Source organism: Prinia subflava, chromosome Z, assembly GCF_021018805.1.
Source record: "Prinia subflava isolate CZ2003 ecotype Zambia chromosome Z, Cam_Psub_1.2, whole genome shotgun sequence".
Lineage (NCBI taxonomy): Eukaryota > Metazoa > Chordata > Aves > Passeriformes > Cisticolidae > Prinia > Prinia subflava.
The window spans coordinates 45,999,844-46,018,962 of record NC_086283.1 but is presented as its reverse complement, the minus strand read 5'-3'; the positions used below and the strand labels follow the sequence as shown (position 1 = coordinate 46,018,962).

Here is a 19,119-nt window from a genome sequence, read left to right as displayed (position 1 = left end):
AGAGAGCTAGCACACAGTTTCTAAGGCAACCTGATTTTGAATGTCTGAGCTGGACATGCCATTCAGAGGCACTGACTGTCAGGAAACTCCTGTTAGAGCTGAGGAAAATTTGCCCTTGTCCAAAGCTGTGTTAGCTACCAGTCCAGGCTTGCCAATTTGAAAGAAAACACTACTACATTATATAGCATAGTAGGATACGAATCTTGGTTATAATAATGGACATTAACATTCTTGGGTTGTTAAGTTCACTTTACTACTTTGAGCACTGGAGGTGAATGGCTCTATTTCTGACTACAAGAATAGCATTCAGAAATAAGCAATTAGAAGTAGACGGCAACCCTGTGAAGAATTTTTTGAGGTGATAGGGAGAAATAAAGTAACTAGTTATAAATTCTGTAACTTAGACTAGGTCAACACTGATTGGCTCAGTTTCCACAGGTTTATGCTCCAGTCTGATGGGAAGATATGCACCTCTGTTAATAAAGTCGGATACCTAAACCCTGCGTCTTACTGGAAGAATTTGAAAGGAAGGGCATGCTAACATAGCAATAAAAACTTCTGGATCACCAGTTCTGTGTTTAGCAAGTATAGAGTCTAGGGGAGACCCTCATTGTTAACAGTGGTTTTTGAACCTCGATCTGCTGCTTTTCATTCCCCTGAATCACTGACCAGAATGCATAATCTTGTGTACACACATTGCACAGTAGAATTAAGCAAGCACCAAATAGCCTGATTTAATAGTAGTGTTTGATTTAGCGGGTTGATGAACTTTGCACTGCAATAAAAGATGAGTCATTTTCATTGATTGTGGCAAAACAGCCAAGTGGGCTTTAGCCAGGTTTTGTGAGCATTTCCATGGATGAGTTGCATATCAGTAGCACATATTCAAGCATGTATCTCGTCAAGAGGACAATTTCCAGGGCTATCAGGGATGCTAAAATGCTTCTAAGAGAAACACATTTAGACTTGTTTGAGAAAAAAAAAACCCAGTAAGGTGAGGAGCTTGTGGAAAGCTTAGAGTATCAAGAGAATCCTCCACAAACACGGCAGAGTAAGAGCAAGGCTTTGGTGGAAGCCTCTTTGGGTTCCAAAAGAAGGATATTGTCCACACTGCCAAACCTGAGACTTGATTCTGTCTCCAAAGGCTTTTACCAAAGGATCATTTGCAGCTAAATCAGGATAGAACCCATAAAGTCAGTAATGCCACAATGATTTCCAGTAGCTGTCTGGCCCTCTTTTCTCTTTTAGTATCAAGTCAAAATAAATGAAAGTAGAGAAAGCTTGGATGCTTTGTAGTGTATTCATCTTAGATTCCTATGTAGTATATAAGAATAAAAATACATCTATTAAGGAACTAGATTTTTTGGAACTTAATAAAGGAAACTCTCAGATCCAGATAAAAAGAAATAATTAGTTGCTTATAAGTGGCTTGTTGATACAACATTAAAAAAATGTGGTTTAGGTGGAGAATAGCATGAAGTATCTCAGGTTTTGTGGTGGGAAGGTCTTATGGTAGAGCCATTACAGTTTTAATAGCTATGTTTTAATAGTTACATTATAATTAGTTATGAGTTATATTAATAGTCCTAGAAGAGTTCCTTAGTTCTTGAAGAGGGCCTGGACATTTTTGTCCTGTGCATTTTGTATCTACCAACAAAATCCTTACCCATAGCTACATCTCCTAACTGTTAATGGAATGCAGTTAAACAGTTACAGGATCTTGTTAGCATAAATACAATACTTGGTGTATTGTTTAACTGATGGCACCTAGATAACTGCCAAATAATGACATTTTTCTTTCTGATGGTGAGTTATTATGAAGTAGTTTTTCTTTTAAAATAGACTGCTTTATTGATAACTTCTGTCATGGCCTCATCTAGTATGTTTGACTATGTAAAGGGTGAAAACTAAAGGGGTATACATGGGCTGATGGGAGTTAAATGTCACATGAGACACGACGGCCTGCTGTAATCTTTCTGAAGTGCAGCATGACACCATGACAATAGGTTGCTGCCTAGCCTTCTGATGACATCTGGCAGGGTTATAAATGATCTGTAGCCAGATTAACAAAAAATTCTGTATAATGTGTAAATATGTATAATTGACTCCCTGTCCTTATCAAGCCAGCATGAGTTAGTCCCGTTCCTTCTTCTTCTGTCTTAATTAAACACATAACATCTGTTGTGGGGGTGGGTTTATAGTGCCTGTCTGCCTGTAATTGATGATATTGTTGTTTGTTTTTGCCTTTCTTCAAGTATTCAGAGGAGAATTAAGTTTGACCCAGTTAGTCTCTTTTGAATCAGATGCCAGGTTGATTCTGTTACAGCTGAAGAGGTAAGAGGTAATGGTCTTTGGACAGTGAACAAAAGATGAGACACACTGAAAGATAACTACATTCCAGAAAAAACTGAGTATGTTATAGAGAAAATCTGCAGGTTGTGTTATTCCGAAACAAAAGGTGGAGTGCTTTACTTCTGGGCAGAGCAGAAAAGGGATGCTATTCTTTCTAAGTACAATTAGTGCAGACTTACAAAAGGAGAATCAGGCCTCACAAATCTGATATCCTCTTCTGGAGACAAGAAAACTGAGAGAGTCACAGCAGCAAAACTATTGACTTGATTAATCAAGACAAGGGGAAAACTTTTCATGCAGGAACATACAAAAGGCTTAACCCCAAACACAAGGAGTAAGGCAAATAAACAGTTTAAGTGAATAAGAAGCCAGTTGCAAGTTCAATGACAGAATGGTGTAAGACAGGATTACAAAGACTAGAAATGAATTGTTGTGAAACTGGAAAGAAAAGGGAACAGTGAGAAAGCTGAGCAAAAATATTCTTTGACAATTGTGTTATTTCACAATTAATAGTCTCAGGATGTCCAACACAAGTATATTGATTCCTGGTTCAGTAGAATCATTTGCATGTTACATGACAAAGCAACATCTGTAAACACATAAAAGAAAAATGTTCTTTGAATATTAGACACCTTTGAGGTCAGATGAACGGGTATAATGAATTTAATTGATTATTTATGGTATGGACCCTGGATCATCTATCCTTCACAGCTATAAACACCCTCTTTTCCTTTATGTCCCTACAGCATTCCTGACTTCTGGGAATACTTCAGTGCTGGTGCTGCTGGCAAGAACTTGAGGCAGAGAAGGCATGTCAGTTTTCTTGTGCTTCTAGCTACCCATTGAAAGCCTCAAAAACTGTGTCTGGAGACAGTCCTTCAAAGCCTGCCAGCTTTCTTAAGGCTGTGGTAGACCTAATTTGTTGACAGCTTCAAACAGCTAACCTCCTCTGCTCTCTGTTTGCATGCCAATCAGATAGTTTTTTGATAGTTTCTCATAACACAGTTAGGAATATGACACCCCTTCAGTGTTTGAACAGTCATTCTAAAGACTAAGAAAAGGCTAGCCATATCTAGCTATCTCAACATGCAAGAGTGACTACTTTTAAATAAAAATAGCTTCAATCTGTTGGAGGGGCTCTCAGTCCCCCATTTTTTGAGTGCCCAAGATATCCCTCCATCCACCTTCTGTGAGGACAGGCGAAGATCCCTCTATCAGATCTGGTTAATACCCTAGCACTCTAGCTGTCAGTCAGCCCTACATCAGCATATTAGACTACACCTGTTCCTAAAGGAATATCAGCAGACTACTCAGGTCCCTTCAGACTTAGCACTGCTCTCCCCTTTGGCCTTTCTGTTGGGGAACAGCTGACAAGCTGGTCTCAAGACGAGTGGACGTGCCTGTCACCAGCTGGAACTGTCAGTCAGGGCCTCGATGGTATAGACAGGGCTTACTGTCCCTGCCCAGCCTCCCCTAGAGCATCCTGCCATTTCAGCTTCCTGGGGCTGCCGGCCCCTGCCCCAGTGAAGCCACAGCAGGGATGCTCCCCTGAGCACTGCTAGGCCCGGGCTTGATGTTCCAGCAGCTCCTGCACTTGGGTGTGCTTAGACGGTAAGAAAAGCTGAAGGACCCATGTTATCTATTGCTACTATCTCTATCAGAGCTACTATCTCTGTCAGAGAAAGGAGGCTGAAACCTGAGGTGTTCTGTATCATGAAGGACATTATAATGAGTTTAAAAAAGATACACCAACGGATAGATAGGTTTATTGTCTGAGCAATTCACTCAAATCTTTCTCTTTTTTTTTTTTTTTTTTTTTTTTTTCATTTAAGGATACATAGGTGGACTTACATTCTATAATGTTAATTAAATGGGCTTGGAGGGATGAATGTGCTGATGTATTACTCTGAGTTACTTCTTGAAAGAAGTACTTCTTTCATTAGATGCATGTGTGACCTTAAACATCTGCCCTTGCCTCACAGAAGAGAATAGGGTATACTATTATTGCCTTCCTCTTTTAGCAAAGTCTAGTGCATCACACTTTTGTGCTATCTGTTGCCTTTCTTGATGCTGTTCTTGATGCCTTCCTCTTCATCAGTCTTGTCATGGACCACACCACTGCTCTCTCTGTTTTATGCTATTTGAGGAATTTGATCCATCCAAGATGTACTGTCTTCCTCTCCCCCTTCCTCCCTTTGCCTTTGCCCTGTCTGCCTGTCCCTTTAACAAGGGCATTGTTCTCAAGAGGCAAGCTTGTAGATTTTCAAAACTTCAGATAAGCCTCTCCAAGTTTATAAACTACAGAAGGGCACCTAGTTGTGAAGAAAAACACTATCAGAGTCTACATTCTTAGCCTGCCAAGGACTCTCAAGGGGCTGGTACTATCTCTAGTTACTGCATTATGGCAGAATGTGTCACTGGCTGTGCGACTCTCGGGTGTTTCTGTACTACAAATAACCGTGCTACTTATTAGCAAATAATTCCCTGAAACAATATAGAATTCTCAGGAGAGGCACTCCTGACAATTGGCATGTAGCCATGGGCACGCCCAGTGGTTTACACTTGAGAAGTCACCTGACTGGGGGGAAAAGAAACAGAGTTCTCGGATGACAGCAATGTAATGAAAAGAGCAGAGTGCATGTAAATGTTTGGTATGCATGCTAGCAGAGATGTAATAAATCTGTTCAAGGAAGTGAAAAATTCTAGCTTGTTTCATTTATTCAGCTCTGCTGTCAGGGGAGGTTTAGGCTGAATATTAGAAAAAGGTTCTTCACCCCTGGGTTGGTTGGACAGGGGAACAGGGAAGTTCCCCGCTCCCCAGCGAAGTGGTCACAGCGTGACAGAGTTCAAGAAACGTTTGGACAATGCTCTCAGGCACACAGTGTGACTCTTGGGGATGTCCAGTAGCTGGACCCGATGATCCTTGTGAGCTCGTTCCAACCTGGCACATTTTGTGCGTCGGTGCACCGGCCTCTGCAGGAGCTCCCTCCGCTGCGCCGCTGCGGGCAGGGCCGTGCCCTCCCGCTGACCGCCGCTGCGGTCACTGCGCGCCCGGCCCCGCCCCGCAACGCCGCTGACGCGACCCGGCCGTGACGCCCCATAAATAACGGGGCGAGGCCGGCGCTCCCCACTCCGCGGCGGCGCCCGTGCCCGCGACCCTGCCCGTGCTGCAGTCGGCGGCGGCTCCGGCTCCTCCTCCCGGGTGAGTACGGCCGGCCCGGTGCTCCGGCGCGGCTCTCGGCGGCAGCGCCGGGCGCCCGCCCGCCCCGCGGCGCTGACTCCGCAATATGGTGGAGCCCGGCGCGGAGCGGGCGGGTGCGGCCCCGTGTGCGGCGCTGACCGCCGGGCCGGCCCCGCCGCCCCCGCGGCCCGGCGTGTTTCCGTGCGCTGGCCGAGGTTCTCCCGGGACCAGAAAGACCCGAGAGCCTTGTCCGCCGCCGGGAGCGGCGCTGGAATGCCCCATGCCGGAAGCGGCCCCTGGAGGCGCTTGGGAAAGCGGTGCGCCTTCCTGCTGTGGGCACCGCGGCGAGCCGGAGCGGGCGCCACGGCTCGTGTGCGGGGCTCGTCGCGCTGCTTCCTTGCACTTCTTTCCACAGCGCGAGGGGAGAGTAGGAATGAAGTTTGTGATGTAGTCTGTGTGCTTTCCTCTCTAGAATCTTTTGCTGTCTTTGAAATATGCCTGGACTTGTATTCCAGACGTCTCACTCACCTGCTCCAGAGCAGTGGATCTGACTTTTGCTAGGGCTGCACCTATTCAAGATGTTTCTGAAACCGTGCAAGAATCTAGTTATCTCCCTTGTCTTTAGGAGCAGGAATAACTTCACAGGCTGACTGGGCTGGTTTATTGACTAAAATTCAAATGCATGCCCTGTGTAGATGGATCTTGTGAGACACACTACGAATATTGAATCATCCTTACAGCCCTTCTTTCAGAGGCCAGATTCTCTGCCGTTAGCATCTTCTCCTGTTCTGTAGCATGCATTGCAGTTCATGGTAAAAGTCAGCTGTACTCCAAGTGATCTAACTTGTAATGTTGAGTGAGAAACATAGCACGTTCCTGTGGGTGTTTAAATTCTTGTTAAATGAAAGGAAAACTTTTTTGTTACCAATGTAACCATTGTCTGTTACTTGTCCTGCTTGTGTGTTCTATGTACAGTGGTTAATCTCATTACAGGCATTACTTTATGGCATGTATATGTTAATATGTGCAAATATGCCTGGAAAATGTTAACAAGATGCCTTTGTCCTCTTTCCCCATTACATAATGCAGAAAAGTTTTATTTTACCTCAGATGGACTATTAACATATTCCTTTTTTCCTGTCATATATATGAGACAGAAAACTGCTGTCGGCCCTTTGACAAACCTAACAAAAGGCCTTGTAAACCACAATCCTTATGAAGACAGACTCCTAGTTTACCTTTTTGTTGCCTTCATTCATGCAAATACTTCTGGAACTTAAGCAATATGTAAAATCCTTAATGGAACAGGTGCTTCTTGCAGATTTAGTTCAGCCTGCATGTGTGTGTATGGGATGACAGTGCGGTTCAGCGTGTTCTCCTTATATGGTACTGCCATACCCTGCCTCTTCTGTAGGGTTCTTGTGGGGAGAGCTGTTAGTATTTTCTCCATGGGAATACATGTTGGAATGCATGTTGAATACTGTGGATTTGTTGAATGACCAAGGTTTGCAACTTGTTTCAGTGGGGAATGTGTAATAATTTAGTCTAAATTAGCATAAAGGAGATTTATTTTCTACAGTAGAGAAATCGAATGCTCTCTGTGTCACAGGAATGCTAACTCCTTTGCAAGCAGAATAGAGTGAGCCTTAGGTAGCCTCCCTAGAAGATCTAATCTGATTACAGCTATTGGTGGTGGGTTCTTTGTCTGACTTGGACATTCTGAACTAGACTTTTAGTCACTTGTGGGCTGGCTTTTGTTTGTCCTGTCTCAACAGTTAAGTCTGTCTTAATTCTTCTAGAAAAAATGAATGACTCCACCACCTGATTATTCATCAATGAACTGCTGTACCTCAAAGCCTGTCCCGTGCATATGCTTTACTTGCATTACTTAAACCAAGTTTTGGATTTTTAAATTTTTGCAATAAAATCTAATTCCTGTACGCATGAATGTGAACATCCTGATCCCACTACATGGGGTGGATCACAAGAAGGTTGTTGATTTCAAAGTTTGGTCCTTAGGTGAAGCAGATATGATGCCATAACTCGTATATGCTTCTTTCACAGCCTGTGTAAAATTCAAGACCTGAAAAAATGGCATTGGCAGCAATTGATCCACAGCAGGTATGTCTGAGTTAGTCCCATAATTTCTTTGTCTAGATCAGAAAAATAGGTGTCAACTAACACCTTTCTCTTTTAAACAGAATGTTGTATCGAGGGTTGCCAACCTTCCTTTGGTGAGCTCCACCTATGATATGGTGTCCACAGCTTACATCACCACAAAAGATAACCATCCTTATCTGAAGTCAGTATGTGAGATAGCAGAGAAAGGAGTGAAGACGATCACATCAGTAGCCGTGACAAGTGCTATGCCTATCATTCAGAAACTGGAACCACAAAGTAAGGCAAAGATGAAGCTGTTGATAACTTTAGTTCAAATGATTGTTTTTTATATCCAGATGCACTTACGGTTGAACATGGTCATGCTGATCTTGAATGCTGTTGCAGGTAGCTGACTGAACCTGTTGCCTGACATGTTGCATAACTGATTACACATTGATAAGATTTTTTTTAACAAAAGTTAATAATCTAGAGTGAAAGCAGATTGTAGCTTTCATAATACTAAATTGATGGATAACTTTGATATGTGAGATGATTACGCAGTCTCTTGCCCAACACGTTCCTCACCTTTCACCTGGTTTCAAATGATACTGCTGTACTTTCTTACACTGAGAACTGGTTAAATTTGGAAGTGTCACAAGACTGTTGTAACCAGAAGCCTGATTTCATAGAATGGCAGAGGGCCAGGTGTTTCAGCTTCTTCTACCAGTTGCTTGTAAATTATCAAATGAATTTTGTTTGCCTGCAAGGATGTTTTTTTCTGGCACTGTAAATCTGCCTCGTTCTTTGGCTTCACTGCCTCAAATCTCACTAAGAAGGGGAGGAAACTACTTCAAGGATGTTGCATGGGTTCTTTTGTAAGAGGAATTTTTAGTTTGAGTTGTTTCACTAGAAGAAAAGTAGTTTAAACCAACTCCTGTAATTTCTTTTTTAGTTGTAGTTGCCAACAACTATGCTTGTATAGGTCTAGACAAAATTGAAGAGAGACTGCCTATACTGAATCAACCCACCGACAAGGTAAGTTCTTTCCATTTATGTATGCAGAATAACCATACACCCTTCTTTTCTATCATCATTGAAACCCCAAGAAGACACATTTCAAAAAGCTGTTCCTGAAGCACAGCTTGGAAGCAGTGAGAAAGTCAAAGGTCTATCTGTAGAACACTTTGTTGACTTTGAGAGACCATTAAGCTTTTTTTTCTAAATTATTTTAAATTGCCCACCACTTAACAACATCTTTGTATGGATGCAATTCACCGGTGAGTGTGTTTTAAAACTTGAGTCTTTATCTCTTTCTTGCTCAGTGTGAAGAGCCTGGATTACATTCACTGAAGTTTTTTGAGCTGAAAACTGTGTGGCAGTCATGTTCTTTTTTCTCTTGTACATATTATTTCAGGGCATATTTTCTCCTAGATAACCAATACATGTACAAGTTTTAGCATAAATTTATTATTTCCTGGATTATGTCGCTCTCACTAGTTAATACTTTTAGTGAATCCATGTATGTCCTACCACAGGTTGTTGCCAATGCCAAGGATGTGGTTGTTGGAGCCAGAGAAGCTGTAACAACCACTGTGACTGGTGCCAAGGAAACTGTTGCTCACACGATCACTGGAGTTGTGGGCAAGACTAAAGAAGCAGTGCAAGACAGTGTAGAAATGACCAAATCAGTTGTCAGTGGCAGCATTAACACTGTCCTGGGAAGTCGTGTGGTGCAAATGGTGAGCAGCACTGTGGACAGTGCTCTCACAAAATCAGAGACCCTTGTAGACCAGTATCTTCCACTTACAGAAGCAGAACTAGGTAAGATCAATTGAAGGTTTGATTTTGTTGGAATGCTTATATTGGAGAGGAGCAAGCAATCATCCACTTATTGCTTACTCATAGTGGGGAATGGGGCACGTGCTTCCCAAACTGCCTTTTGCCTTGCTAACTGTAATAGCAGCATCCTCAAAAGGAAGCAGAATGAAAGTAAGAATTTCTCTGTAAGGTGGTCTATCAGCCTAATCATGGTGCTAAATGACTCCTCAACAAACTGTGTATTCAGCTGTTACTAGGCAGATAAAATTGCCTCAGACCTCTTAAGTTTTCCTCCAGTGATCAATTTGCTTCCTTTCTACATACCTAGAGAAAGAAGCTGCAAACATTGAAGGCTTTGAAGTTGGAGTCCAAAAGCCAAGTTACTATGTTAGACTAGGATCCCTGTCTTCAAAGGTCCGCACACGTGCCTACCAGCAAGCCTTAAACAAAGTTAGAGATGCTAAACAGAAAAGCCAGGAGACAATCTCTCAGCTCCACTACACTGTTAGTCTGGTAAGTTTAAGCTTTCACTTGATATATAAAAAGCATATGTTGGCCTTGGTTTAAAGTGAGGAAAACAGCCAAGAGAGTCAGGAAAACTGGGATTGCTCTCTGACTAAATGCTTTATTACATCATTACACATACTACGTGTATTACATTAAATACAAAGAATTAAGAGGCCATCAGCCATTTTCATCACCATTCAGGAGAGTTCTAAATCAGGCTAAGCTGTGAACTAATGAGCAATTGCTTGTAACTGCAAGCACTGCAGGAATAGAAGTGACATGTTTAAATTTATTCCTCTTTTGTAGTGCTGGTTTTGACACATAGTTCATTAAGTGAAGTGTCATGCAATTTAGAAACATTTGAACATTTCAAATTCTTTTTGGGACTTGCTGTCTTGCTGCTTCTGTCTCTGAGCATTTCTGGTACTTCAGTAGTCTTATCCTAGAAGATACCTTTATGTACATGACAAACTGTACATAGAGGCATGGCTTTCTATACACTTTCAATTTCTCCTATAGGATGGAGGGAGGGGGAAGTAATTGAGGCAGAGAGGAACACTACATAACATCTTAAAACTGCTTTCAGTTTTCAATTTGTTGATGAGACTAAACATATTCTTGTACTCCCCAAAGTTGTTTATACTGATTTTGTGAAATATTTTAAAATGAGGTTACAAAACAGTCAAGGTAGAGAAGCCCTAAAGGAACTGTTTGGACTCTTGGCTCTACTTCCTTATTTGGCTATATTTCAGATCGAGTATGCCAGAAAGAACATGAATAGTGCCAATAAGAAACTTCTTGGTGCTCAGGAAAAGCTTTATCAATCCTGGGTAGAATGGAAGAAAAATACAGGCCAAAATGATGGTGATGACCTGCGTAGTGCTGAGGTAAATAGATGTAAATGTACACCAGAAGTAAATGTATTATATCCCATCAGAGTGATGACAAACTAAGTCCCTGAAGTGTGCAACAGAGAGGCTGGATGCTGAAGCTAAGGGCAGCTGACTTCTGAGAAGTAGGGGACCCAAACTCTTTAAATGAGCCTACTTTCTGCAAACACCCTGGGGTTCATTCTCTCTTGAGAATGGTCATCCTGTTTAGCATGTGAACCTGTGTTGGGATATATGTATGTAGATTCACTAGAAACTGTTTATGTGATGTGCCCAGATCACAATTAATGATTTGTCAGCAGTCTTAGGCACATACATATATGTAGCTTTCAGGGATAGTCCCTTGATTAGAATGTACTTACGTGCTGTGACTTGTTATCCAGAGTTGAAACAAGAATCTGCTTGACTGTCGCTGGGTAGAAGCTATCAGTTTCTTTTCATAAAGTACTTGAGTGTTGAAAAAATATCAAGTACTTCTAAGTCTTTGATGCTTCAGACTTAAAACCTGGTTTATTATCTTCTATAGCTTTCTTTCACTTATATCCCCTTTACTTTGCTTTTTTAAGTATTGTGATCAATATAAAGCTGCTAGTCATAAAAAGACACTAATGTGCTGTTATGCTTGTTCTTTCCAGCACATTGAGTCAAGAACTCTAGCTATTGCACGGAGCCTCACTCAGCAGCTTCAGACCACCTGCCTCACACTGGTCTCAAGCCTACAAGGGCTGCCACAGAATGTACAGGATCAGGTTTACAGTGTTGGGTCAATGGCAGGTGATGTCTACCAGAGCTTTCGGTCAGCATCCTCCTTCCAAGAATTATCAGACAGCTTTATTGCAGCTAGCAAAGGACAGCTGAAGAAAATGAAGGAGTCTCTGGATGATGTGATGGATTATCTTGTTAACAACACACCACTCAACTGGCTGGTAGGTCCCTTTTACCCAGAACTGCCTGGCATTCAGCATGCTGAAAGCGAAGGTGAAGGGGAGGAAAGTTCCAGCCAGAAAGACAAACAGCCTGAACACACTACTGAGTAAACTGCATAGCATGCATGTAATCTGCTGACTGACCAAATGAGTGGCCTTACTAAGTGTAGCTGTCAAAAAAATCAGTTTTCACTGTTTTTTGGTGAACATTCCATAAATACAGGAATAGAGGAATCTACAGGCCAGGACACCTACACATGGGCTGTATTGTCTGGTGTAGTTAAGCCACTTTTGAATACTGAACTAGACTCAAGTGCCTAAGTGTTGCCAGCTGACAGTTGTCAGGATGCCCTATTTGTCTGTCAAGCACATCATTGTGCTTCAGTGATATTAATGCCATTAGTCTAAACAAAACCCACCATAGCCGAAAGCCTTTGATTTGTTGCTTAATCTCTACCAGAACGATGTAAAGGCCTTACATACTGTGACGTGCATCTAAAAGCTCTACAGTCTAGCTATGTACACTTAAATGCTATGTTTGCTGCAGATCGCACATTTGATAATTATGCATCTGACTATCTCAGATTGTATTGCTGCATAATTCATGACAAAAGTTCTGTGAAAGAATGCCAAACTGAAAGTGGGGTTTCTGAATGAGTCAGCTGGAGTTAAATGCTGTAACAGTGTTAATATTAACTGTATAAACTTAAGTATTGAATAACATAGTAACTTGACCACAGAATCACAGAATATTTCCAGTTGGAATGGACCCATAAACATCATCAAATTCGACTCCTGCTCTTTGCAGGACTACCTAAAAACTAAACTAGAGGACTAAGAGCATCATCTAGATGCTCCATGAACACTGTTCCAGTGACTGCCCAAATAATTATAAATACATTTTTAATATGCAGTATAAAGGCAAGATTCATGCTGTTTGTACCCAGGTGCCTGCTGTTGTGTGTGTGTGTTTTTGTAGCCATCGTTTTGTAACTGATTTTTGTATGTTAGTAATAAATGCTTTAGTAGCCAAAGCCTGTTGTTTTTAATCCTTTGTTTTAAAACAATCTAACTTGCTCTTCTGTGACTCCCTCAAACTGGGTCCAGCAGAAGGCAAGTTTGACATGCAAATGAAGTAGATGTACATTGAAAGTGTTTGTGTATGTACTGATAGATAAGATACTGCTGCAGCATTTCCTTCCTTTGGAATTTCTGTATATCTGTCCATTGAGTCTTAGTTTTACTGCTGCTTTTGCTGATCCTTGCTGTTGTCACCTTTAAAGATGATCTAAGCTTGAGCTGCTGGATGTTCTAAATTGAATTGTTCTAAACTGTTCTAAATTTTCTATTGAAAAGAGATGGATATGGACAAAAGAACCCTCTCCTCCCTGACATGGCCATTTACCTGCTTTGTTTTCTGACCTCCTATGAACAGTGTTTACTTTTCAGGTGCATCACCGGTTTTAACTTAACTTTATTAATCCTTTTCAACAAGTGATGAATGTATGTTAACACTCAACTACTTCAGTGGAATTGTTCACAGTAAGTCCTGTGAACCCCTCCACTGGAAAAGAAGTAGTTACCAAGAAATAAGCTTTCTTGGGTTAGGGCTGTCCAGGTAATTTGTACCTTTTTTCCTGATCCATGCCCTAAACAACTTTGGGTTGCAATCATCTAGTGTAGCAATGATAGCTACCATTTTCAAAGAAGTCACCAAATAGTGTAAGGCAAAAATGCAGTTCAAAGACAGCTTAGCACGTAGTCACACACTGCTACATGGAACAAATACCTCCACGTGGCATGATGTAGGCACTAAAGCAAGTTACAGGTTGTCCAGCTGTCTAATGTGAGAGGGTTGTTAGATTGGGGTTGGCCTAGAAGTGTGAGGAAGACTGTTTTAAGCACAGTATTAAATGAAACTGTAGCAAAACAGGATTGCAGGTAAAGATTCTGTAACTTACAGCTTTTAATACTCACTTTATATAAGGAGGGGTGTTTAAAATGAAATTAACATGAGATGGTGAGACTCCTGTGAGAACTGAGCTGGCTGGGGTGGATAATATCTTAGCCCAGGTAGCTTATGCAGAAACCATAAACCTGAGACCATGGAAGGCAGGATACTCAAAGGATGGAAATTAGGATGCTAATGGCATCATTCCAAAGTATGTCACGTCTCTGGTTCTTGTTCTCTGTTGGTTTGGGACCTTTGACATATGATGTCATGTCCCTGTCCCGCGTTCGGGATTGGAGCCCTGCTCTCAGGTAACCTTATATTACCTGGTAACCAGGCTGCAAACGGACCAAGGTATGGTTAAATGCTTACCTAATGGCTGGGCTCCTGTGTCATGCTGTTGTGATGGGTGCTTGTTTTGTTGGATGCTGCCCACCCCCCCAAATGTTTTGAAGTTTCTGTCCACACACACACAAGCCCCCATCTCCCATCAGAATTAGGAACTCTTCACTAGTGGAAGAGGCAGCTGAATAACAGCAAATTGGTATGTTCCTGGTTTTTTCATATAGAGTGAAGTTCTCTGATTATTAGACTCTGCTAATAAGGAGAGCATTGAATGTTGAAACTGATTTGCAACTGTACTTGCATAGTTATCTTACTGCAGGTAATCTAGCATAGCATACACCACACTCCAGTCTAATTGCAGCTCTACAGATGGAACTTGGGATTTTCCTCTGGTGTAGCCAGAGAGAATGACTATTAGTAAGTCTGCTAAAGGCCAGAATGATGCCTTCCAAAGTCTTACTTGTATTTTTGGCCACTGTTGTTTTTGACTGAAGCTGAGGTGGTTCCTCACAAATAAAGAAGGGAAACCTGAGATACTGCCATCTTACCAGTTTTTCTCTAACTGCCTGTATTAAACAGCTCAGTTGCATGGCACAGAAGCTTGCATCCTCTTAGTCCAAAATTATGTTTGAGGATATAGTTTAGGCTAGAAAACTGTGAGGTTTCTCTGGAACCTTTTAAAAAAGTTAATACCAGATGTGTTGAAAATGGTAAGAAGTAGGTTTAACTGTTTTCAGCAAGGCAGGTAAACTAGACCAAATGGAAGAATGTCAAAGTCACACAAAACTTAGGGTGGTAAAGGTAAGAATACTAACATCATTATCACTTGTAAGGTTATTCAGGGTTTATTTAGAATTCAGAAAATCACTTCCTATTTTAGAGATCACTCAAAAATTGTTCATGCTAGTTGACACTTCCTCTTCCCAGGTGCATTTAACAGAGAACTATTATTCTATCATTGCTGATAATAGTTTTTTAGAAAAGCTATAAATATAAGCATTTGTAAATAGCTCCATATGGTATGTGAGTTTTGCAAACCTTTATAGCATTGGTCAAAGCCAAGTTACAAGATTTATATAAGGCCTGGAGTTGCAGCTAGTTTGCCTCAATGTAAAAAAAGGTGTAAAACTTTGGAAATGTCTCCTATTCCTCAAGATTAATATTTTTGCAATAATCTTTTCCAGAATTCAACTTAGGGTAATATTTTATAGCTAGTAAAACAGGTGAAAGGATTTGGGAAGAACTGATTAATTATTTCTCATTATTTAAAAAAAGCAGTAACTACCACCAAAACTTTAAACCCTCTAATTAAAAAGATGAAATGGAACCAAACTTATTTTAAGCATGCTGGGTTAGTAATTTGCATTATCAGAGAGTCTTACATGCAGCAACCTGCTGGAGATATTTTGCACAGTGTTTTGTTAAATAAATTTATTCTTATTTATTGCCAATTCATGGTAATTTTATTTCTTTTGGATAATATAGTCTGTGATGACTAAAAAGAAGTGCTTGCTTTGAAAGTTCACAAAGTGAGAATGCTGTGTCAAAATGCTAGTGGCTTAGTTCTAAAAACTTAGGAAGAAAAAAATGGATTGAAGTTAGTATTGACATTAACGCTTATATATGAAGACGGCAAAATGACAAAGTATTTTTTTGCACTGTTCTGTGTAGGGATTTTGCTAGTATTATATCTTTGTAAATTATTTACTGAATCATACAGAGAAACTGTATGAAGAAGAGTTATATCTGGTCTTACTCATTTATTGCAAGAATTTATAGGAAGTTGAAAGCAGGTAGTCAACTGTGAAAAGTGGTGTGGAAGCAAAGGTCTTCTACATAAGCAATCCCGTAACACCAAGGGTTTTGCATAGTTTCTGGTGCAGATGTCAGAATATGTGATTCTAATACAATTTAGCAAGGTCAAAGCTGAGATGAGTCATACTGATATCCAGTCTGTTTTACTCATACTGAGATACACTGCAATTTGAAGTTCTCTCATGGCTATCAAAATCTAACTATTACATTAAAGGAGTCAGATTCTTCTACTGCATGCATTAAAGAGATGAAGAAAGCAGAGACTTAAATGTGAGCAACTACTCTGTCACTAAGAACAAAACGGATATAAGTAATAAAGAGCTCTTAAATGTATGATAGAGAAAATTCTTTCTGGTCAGACACACTTACTGAACATGGCTGTGTCCTGGTCAGTTTAAATATATAGAACCATCCATTTGAGTACATTCTTAAAAACTGCATATGGACTACTTAGGCTTGTTAGGATGCCTGTATTTGTACCGCAGTATGAAATAAAAGGTCATGTGCTGCTAGTGGGGAAGCTTTCTTTAAGTGCAGTAATGAGAGGTTTAGGAAAACTGCCAAAAGCAGAAAGATGCAAGATAATTCTTGCTGGTAGAAAGATGCGGTTCTTGCATTCCTAGTGCCTTTTGATCTTTTGGGAAACAAAAATTACTGATCTTATATTGATGAAGTTTAAGTTCTCAAAGTTGTCCATGCATTTAATGGTATTCACAGTAGTGCCTGGTTAGGCACTGGTTAGTTACATGCTGCTTAAGTTATTCTAAAGATCAGTTTTAATAAATAATTAGTATTTCAAAGATCCCTGGTGTCCAGTGACTACTAACTCTGTAAGACCTGTAAATTAACATGCAGTGCTTCTCTGTTATGTACAACCTGGTAGCGGAAGCAGTAGTCCCTTTATTTGATATACTGTCTGTCTTTCTGACCTGTCTTCATAGCAGGCAAAGCATAGGTTTTTCTTGCTTACTGTCTTTCATAAAAGTAAGTCATAAGGTGTTTTGCAGTTAGGGAGTGCAGTAAAAATGCCTCTTCAGTCAGTGCTGAGCTTAATTTACAGAAATGCCTACAAGCTGCTGTTGCTTTGAATGTGCCGAACCAAAGTCCTGTCAAAATGCAGCAGTAGTTACTTGCTGATACTGTGTCTGGCTCCGATTATGTCACATCATCAACATTAAAACTAACCATATATCATATTACAGATGTGTTTTTCACTTGGGGCAAAAAACTTACAAGTACATTGCTTAATTTTATCCCATTTTTCAGAAGTGCCTAAGTAACCTAAGTCCTAGAAAGGGGACTTAAGGGTTGGGACTTAAGCTCGTAAGTGTCTTAGCCAACATTTTTAGAAGTCTGTAACATCCATGTATCCACTGATGCCTCTCTGGCAATTCCTAAAACCCTGTGCTGCTTAGCAGTATAGAGTACTACACAAGCAGTTAAAACAGAGGCCAAAGTGAGATTGCAGTTCTGGGTATTTGTTTTGTCAGAAGGGGTCTGATGCAGTAGGCAGGCAGAACAGCACAGCAACCCATATCAATCTCCTCAGGGCAGATTACTTTGTATAGTCCATTGCTTCTATGAAAAGAAGAAAGGCAAAATTAGTTAAAAAACCTCCTTTCTTAATTGTCCTGTCACCAGTTTAACTAAATGCAGTCCACTACATTCAGGTCTTTTCCACCTCTGCTATAAAATCCTACCTTCTAAGCAACTGATTTCCATCTTGTGTAGTATTTGAGCTGTCTTAATGGTTCGTGTGTCCTTTGTGTCTGAGCATATTTCACTCTGTAATCAGGATGTTAGGTCTGATTTCTAGAGGTGCTGAGCATCTTTGTGTCCTCTCTTCAGTGAAGGAGTACTGCACAAATTTGTTTAGTTTTACTTTTAAACTGACTGAAGTTTCATTCCTATACAGGTTCCAGATTTCACTATTACAGACCTGTCTTCAGAGTCCGATGATGTCCCAGATATTTTGGATTTGGATGAAGAGGAAGAACAGGATTTTTCACGCACAAATGGCCCTTACACTACAGGGCAAAGAGCTGAATAGAGAAGCATAAAAATGTCTTTTTGATACAGTGTACCTTTGCCATGTTTAATTTAGATTTCTCCTTTTTAAAGATGAACCTGCCTAGCATAGGGATTATGGGGATATTTTTTTAAAAATCAGTACTGTTTCACTTAGCTGCATCAAAAATCTGGGTTTTTCAATGTAAGGAATGCACGCTACATTAATTGCTTAGCATGGGTGTCAGGCTCCCATTCTACAAGCCAGGTATAGCCTAACCAGTGTATCCAACTAATCTAATCTTTGTTGATGATTTGTTCTCCTGCTGGTAGCAGCCATGAGAACACCCCAGTGCTTTGCATAAAGGGCTGCCAACAAAAGGAGTTGATGAGGATTTGCCCACAAAATTTCCCCTTTCAGTCTATGTGAAAAGCAGTGCTGCATCTACCTCTTTGCTGCTGGAAGCGGTAAGAGACTGTCTAGCTAAGATTTTCTCAGGTTCTTTTGTTAGGCTCTACACCTACAGAGTTTAGATGCTTAGAGCTTTTCTTTGGTAAGAGTGCTTTATGCATAAAAGGACTTCCTTTCTTTCCACATGCCTTCTATGTGCAAATATTTTGGCCGTAATGATGCTATCAGTTGAGGCGCCAGACTAAAAGGGAGTAAATGCTTCAATATTAAAGTGTTTTGGGTATAAGGATAGCATTTAAATAAGAAAGGGGAAGAGAGTGTAAAAAGAAAGGAAAAATAGAGAGTGCAGAGATAAAGACATCAGACGAAAGAAAATTTGGAAAAAAAAGAGGAAATTGAATGTAAGGAGAGTTCTGGTGACAGTGATTTTTAAAAAAATGTTTTAATAAAAATCAGTTATTTGCTAAGGACTGGTGAGTCTCCATTTCCTTGCACACAGTAACTTCTCTAGGAGTTGGGGAGAGTGGGAAGGGGCCTGGAGGTGAACTTGTTAACATTTCTCTCTGAGGGCCAGGTGCACAGCTGGAGCAGAGACCTCTCAGTCACGGGAGTTGTGGCAGAACTCTCTGCTGCGGCCAGGGGGACACTGCTGTGTCCTCATCCTGCGACTCCTGTCATTGTGAGGGCCTGGAAGTCCCGTCACTGAAATGCTTTGGAATAAAAGTAAACCGCGTAGCCGGTGCGAGTTTTTCTTGTTAGGTTTTTTGGTTGTATTGGGGGTTTTTTTTGGGGGGGGGGGTGGTTTGGTGGTTTTG

General features: G+C 40.8%; 1 protein-coding gene across 3 annotated transcripts; it reads left to right on the top strand.

Annotated features, from left to right (window-relative positions):
- Positions 1–5,091: 5,091 nt before the first annotated feature.
- On the top strand, positions 5,092–18,771 carry PLIN2 (perilipin 2). Of its 3 annotated transcripts, XM_063422298.1 has the most exons (9): positions 5,111–5,554; positions 7,598–7,654; positions 7,735–7,930; positions 8,586–8,668; positions 9,169–9,454; positions 9,780–9,964; positions 10,711–10,845; positions 11,484–11,774; positions 17,801–18,771. In XM_063422298.1, the coding sequence occupies exons 2-9, from the start codon at positions 7,625–7,627 to the stop codon at positions 17,933–17,935; spliced, it is 1,341 nt and encodes a 446-aa protein (XP_063278368.1). In that variant the 5' UTR covers positions 5,111–5,554; positions 7,598–7,624; the 3' UTR covers positions 17,936–18,771. The 3 variants fall into 3 exon arrangements, with proteins under 3 accessions (XP_063278370.1, XP_063278369.1, XP_063278368.1); XM_063422299.1 differs by lacking the exon at positions 10,711–10,845 and having other exon boundaries at positions 5,099–5,554; XM_063422300.1 differs by lacking the exons at positions 10,711–10,845; positions 17,801–18,771 and having other exon boundaries at positions 5,092–5,554; positions 11,484–17,792.
- Positions 18,772–19,119: the final 348 nt, after the last annotated feature.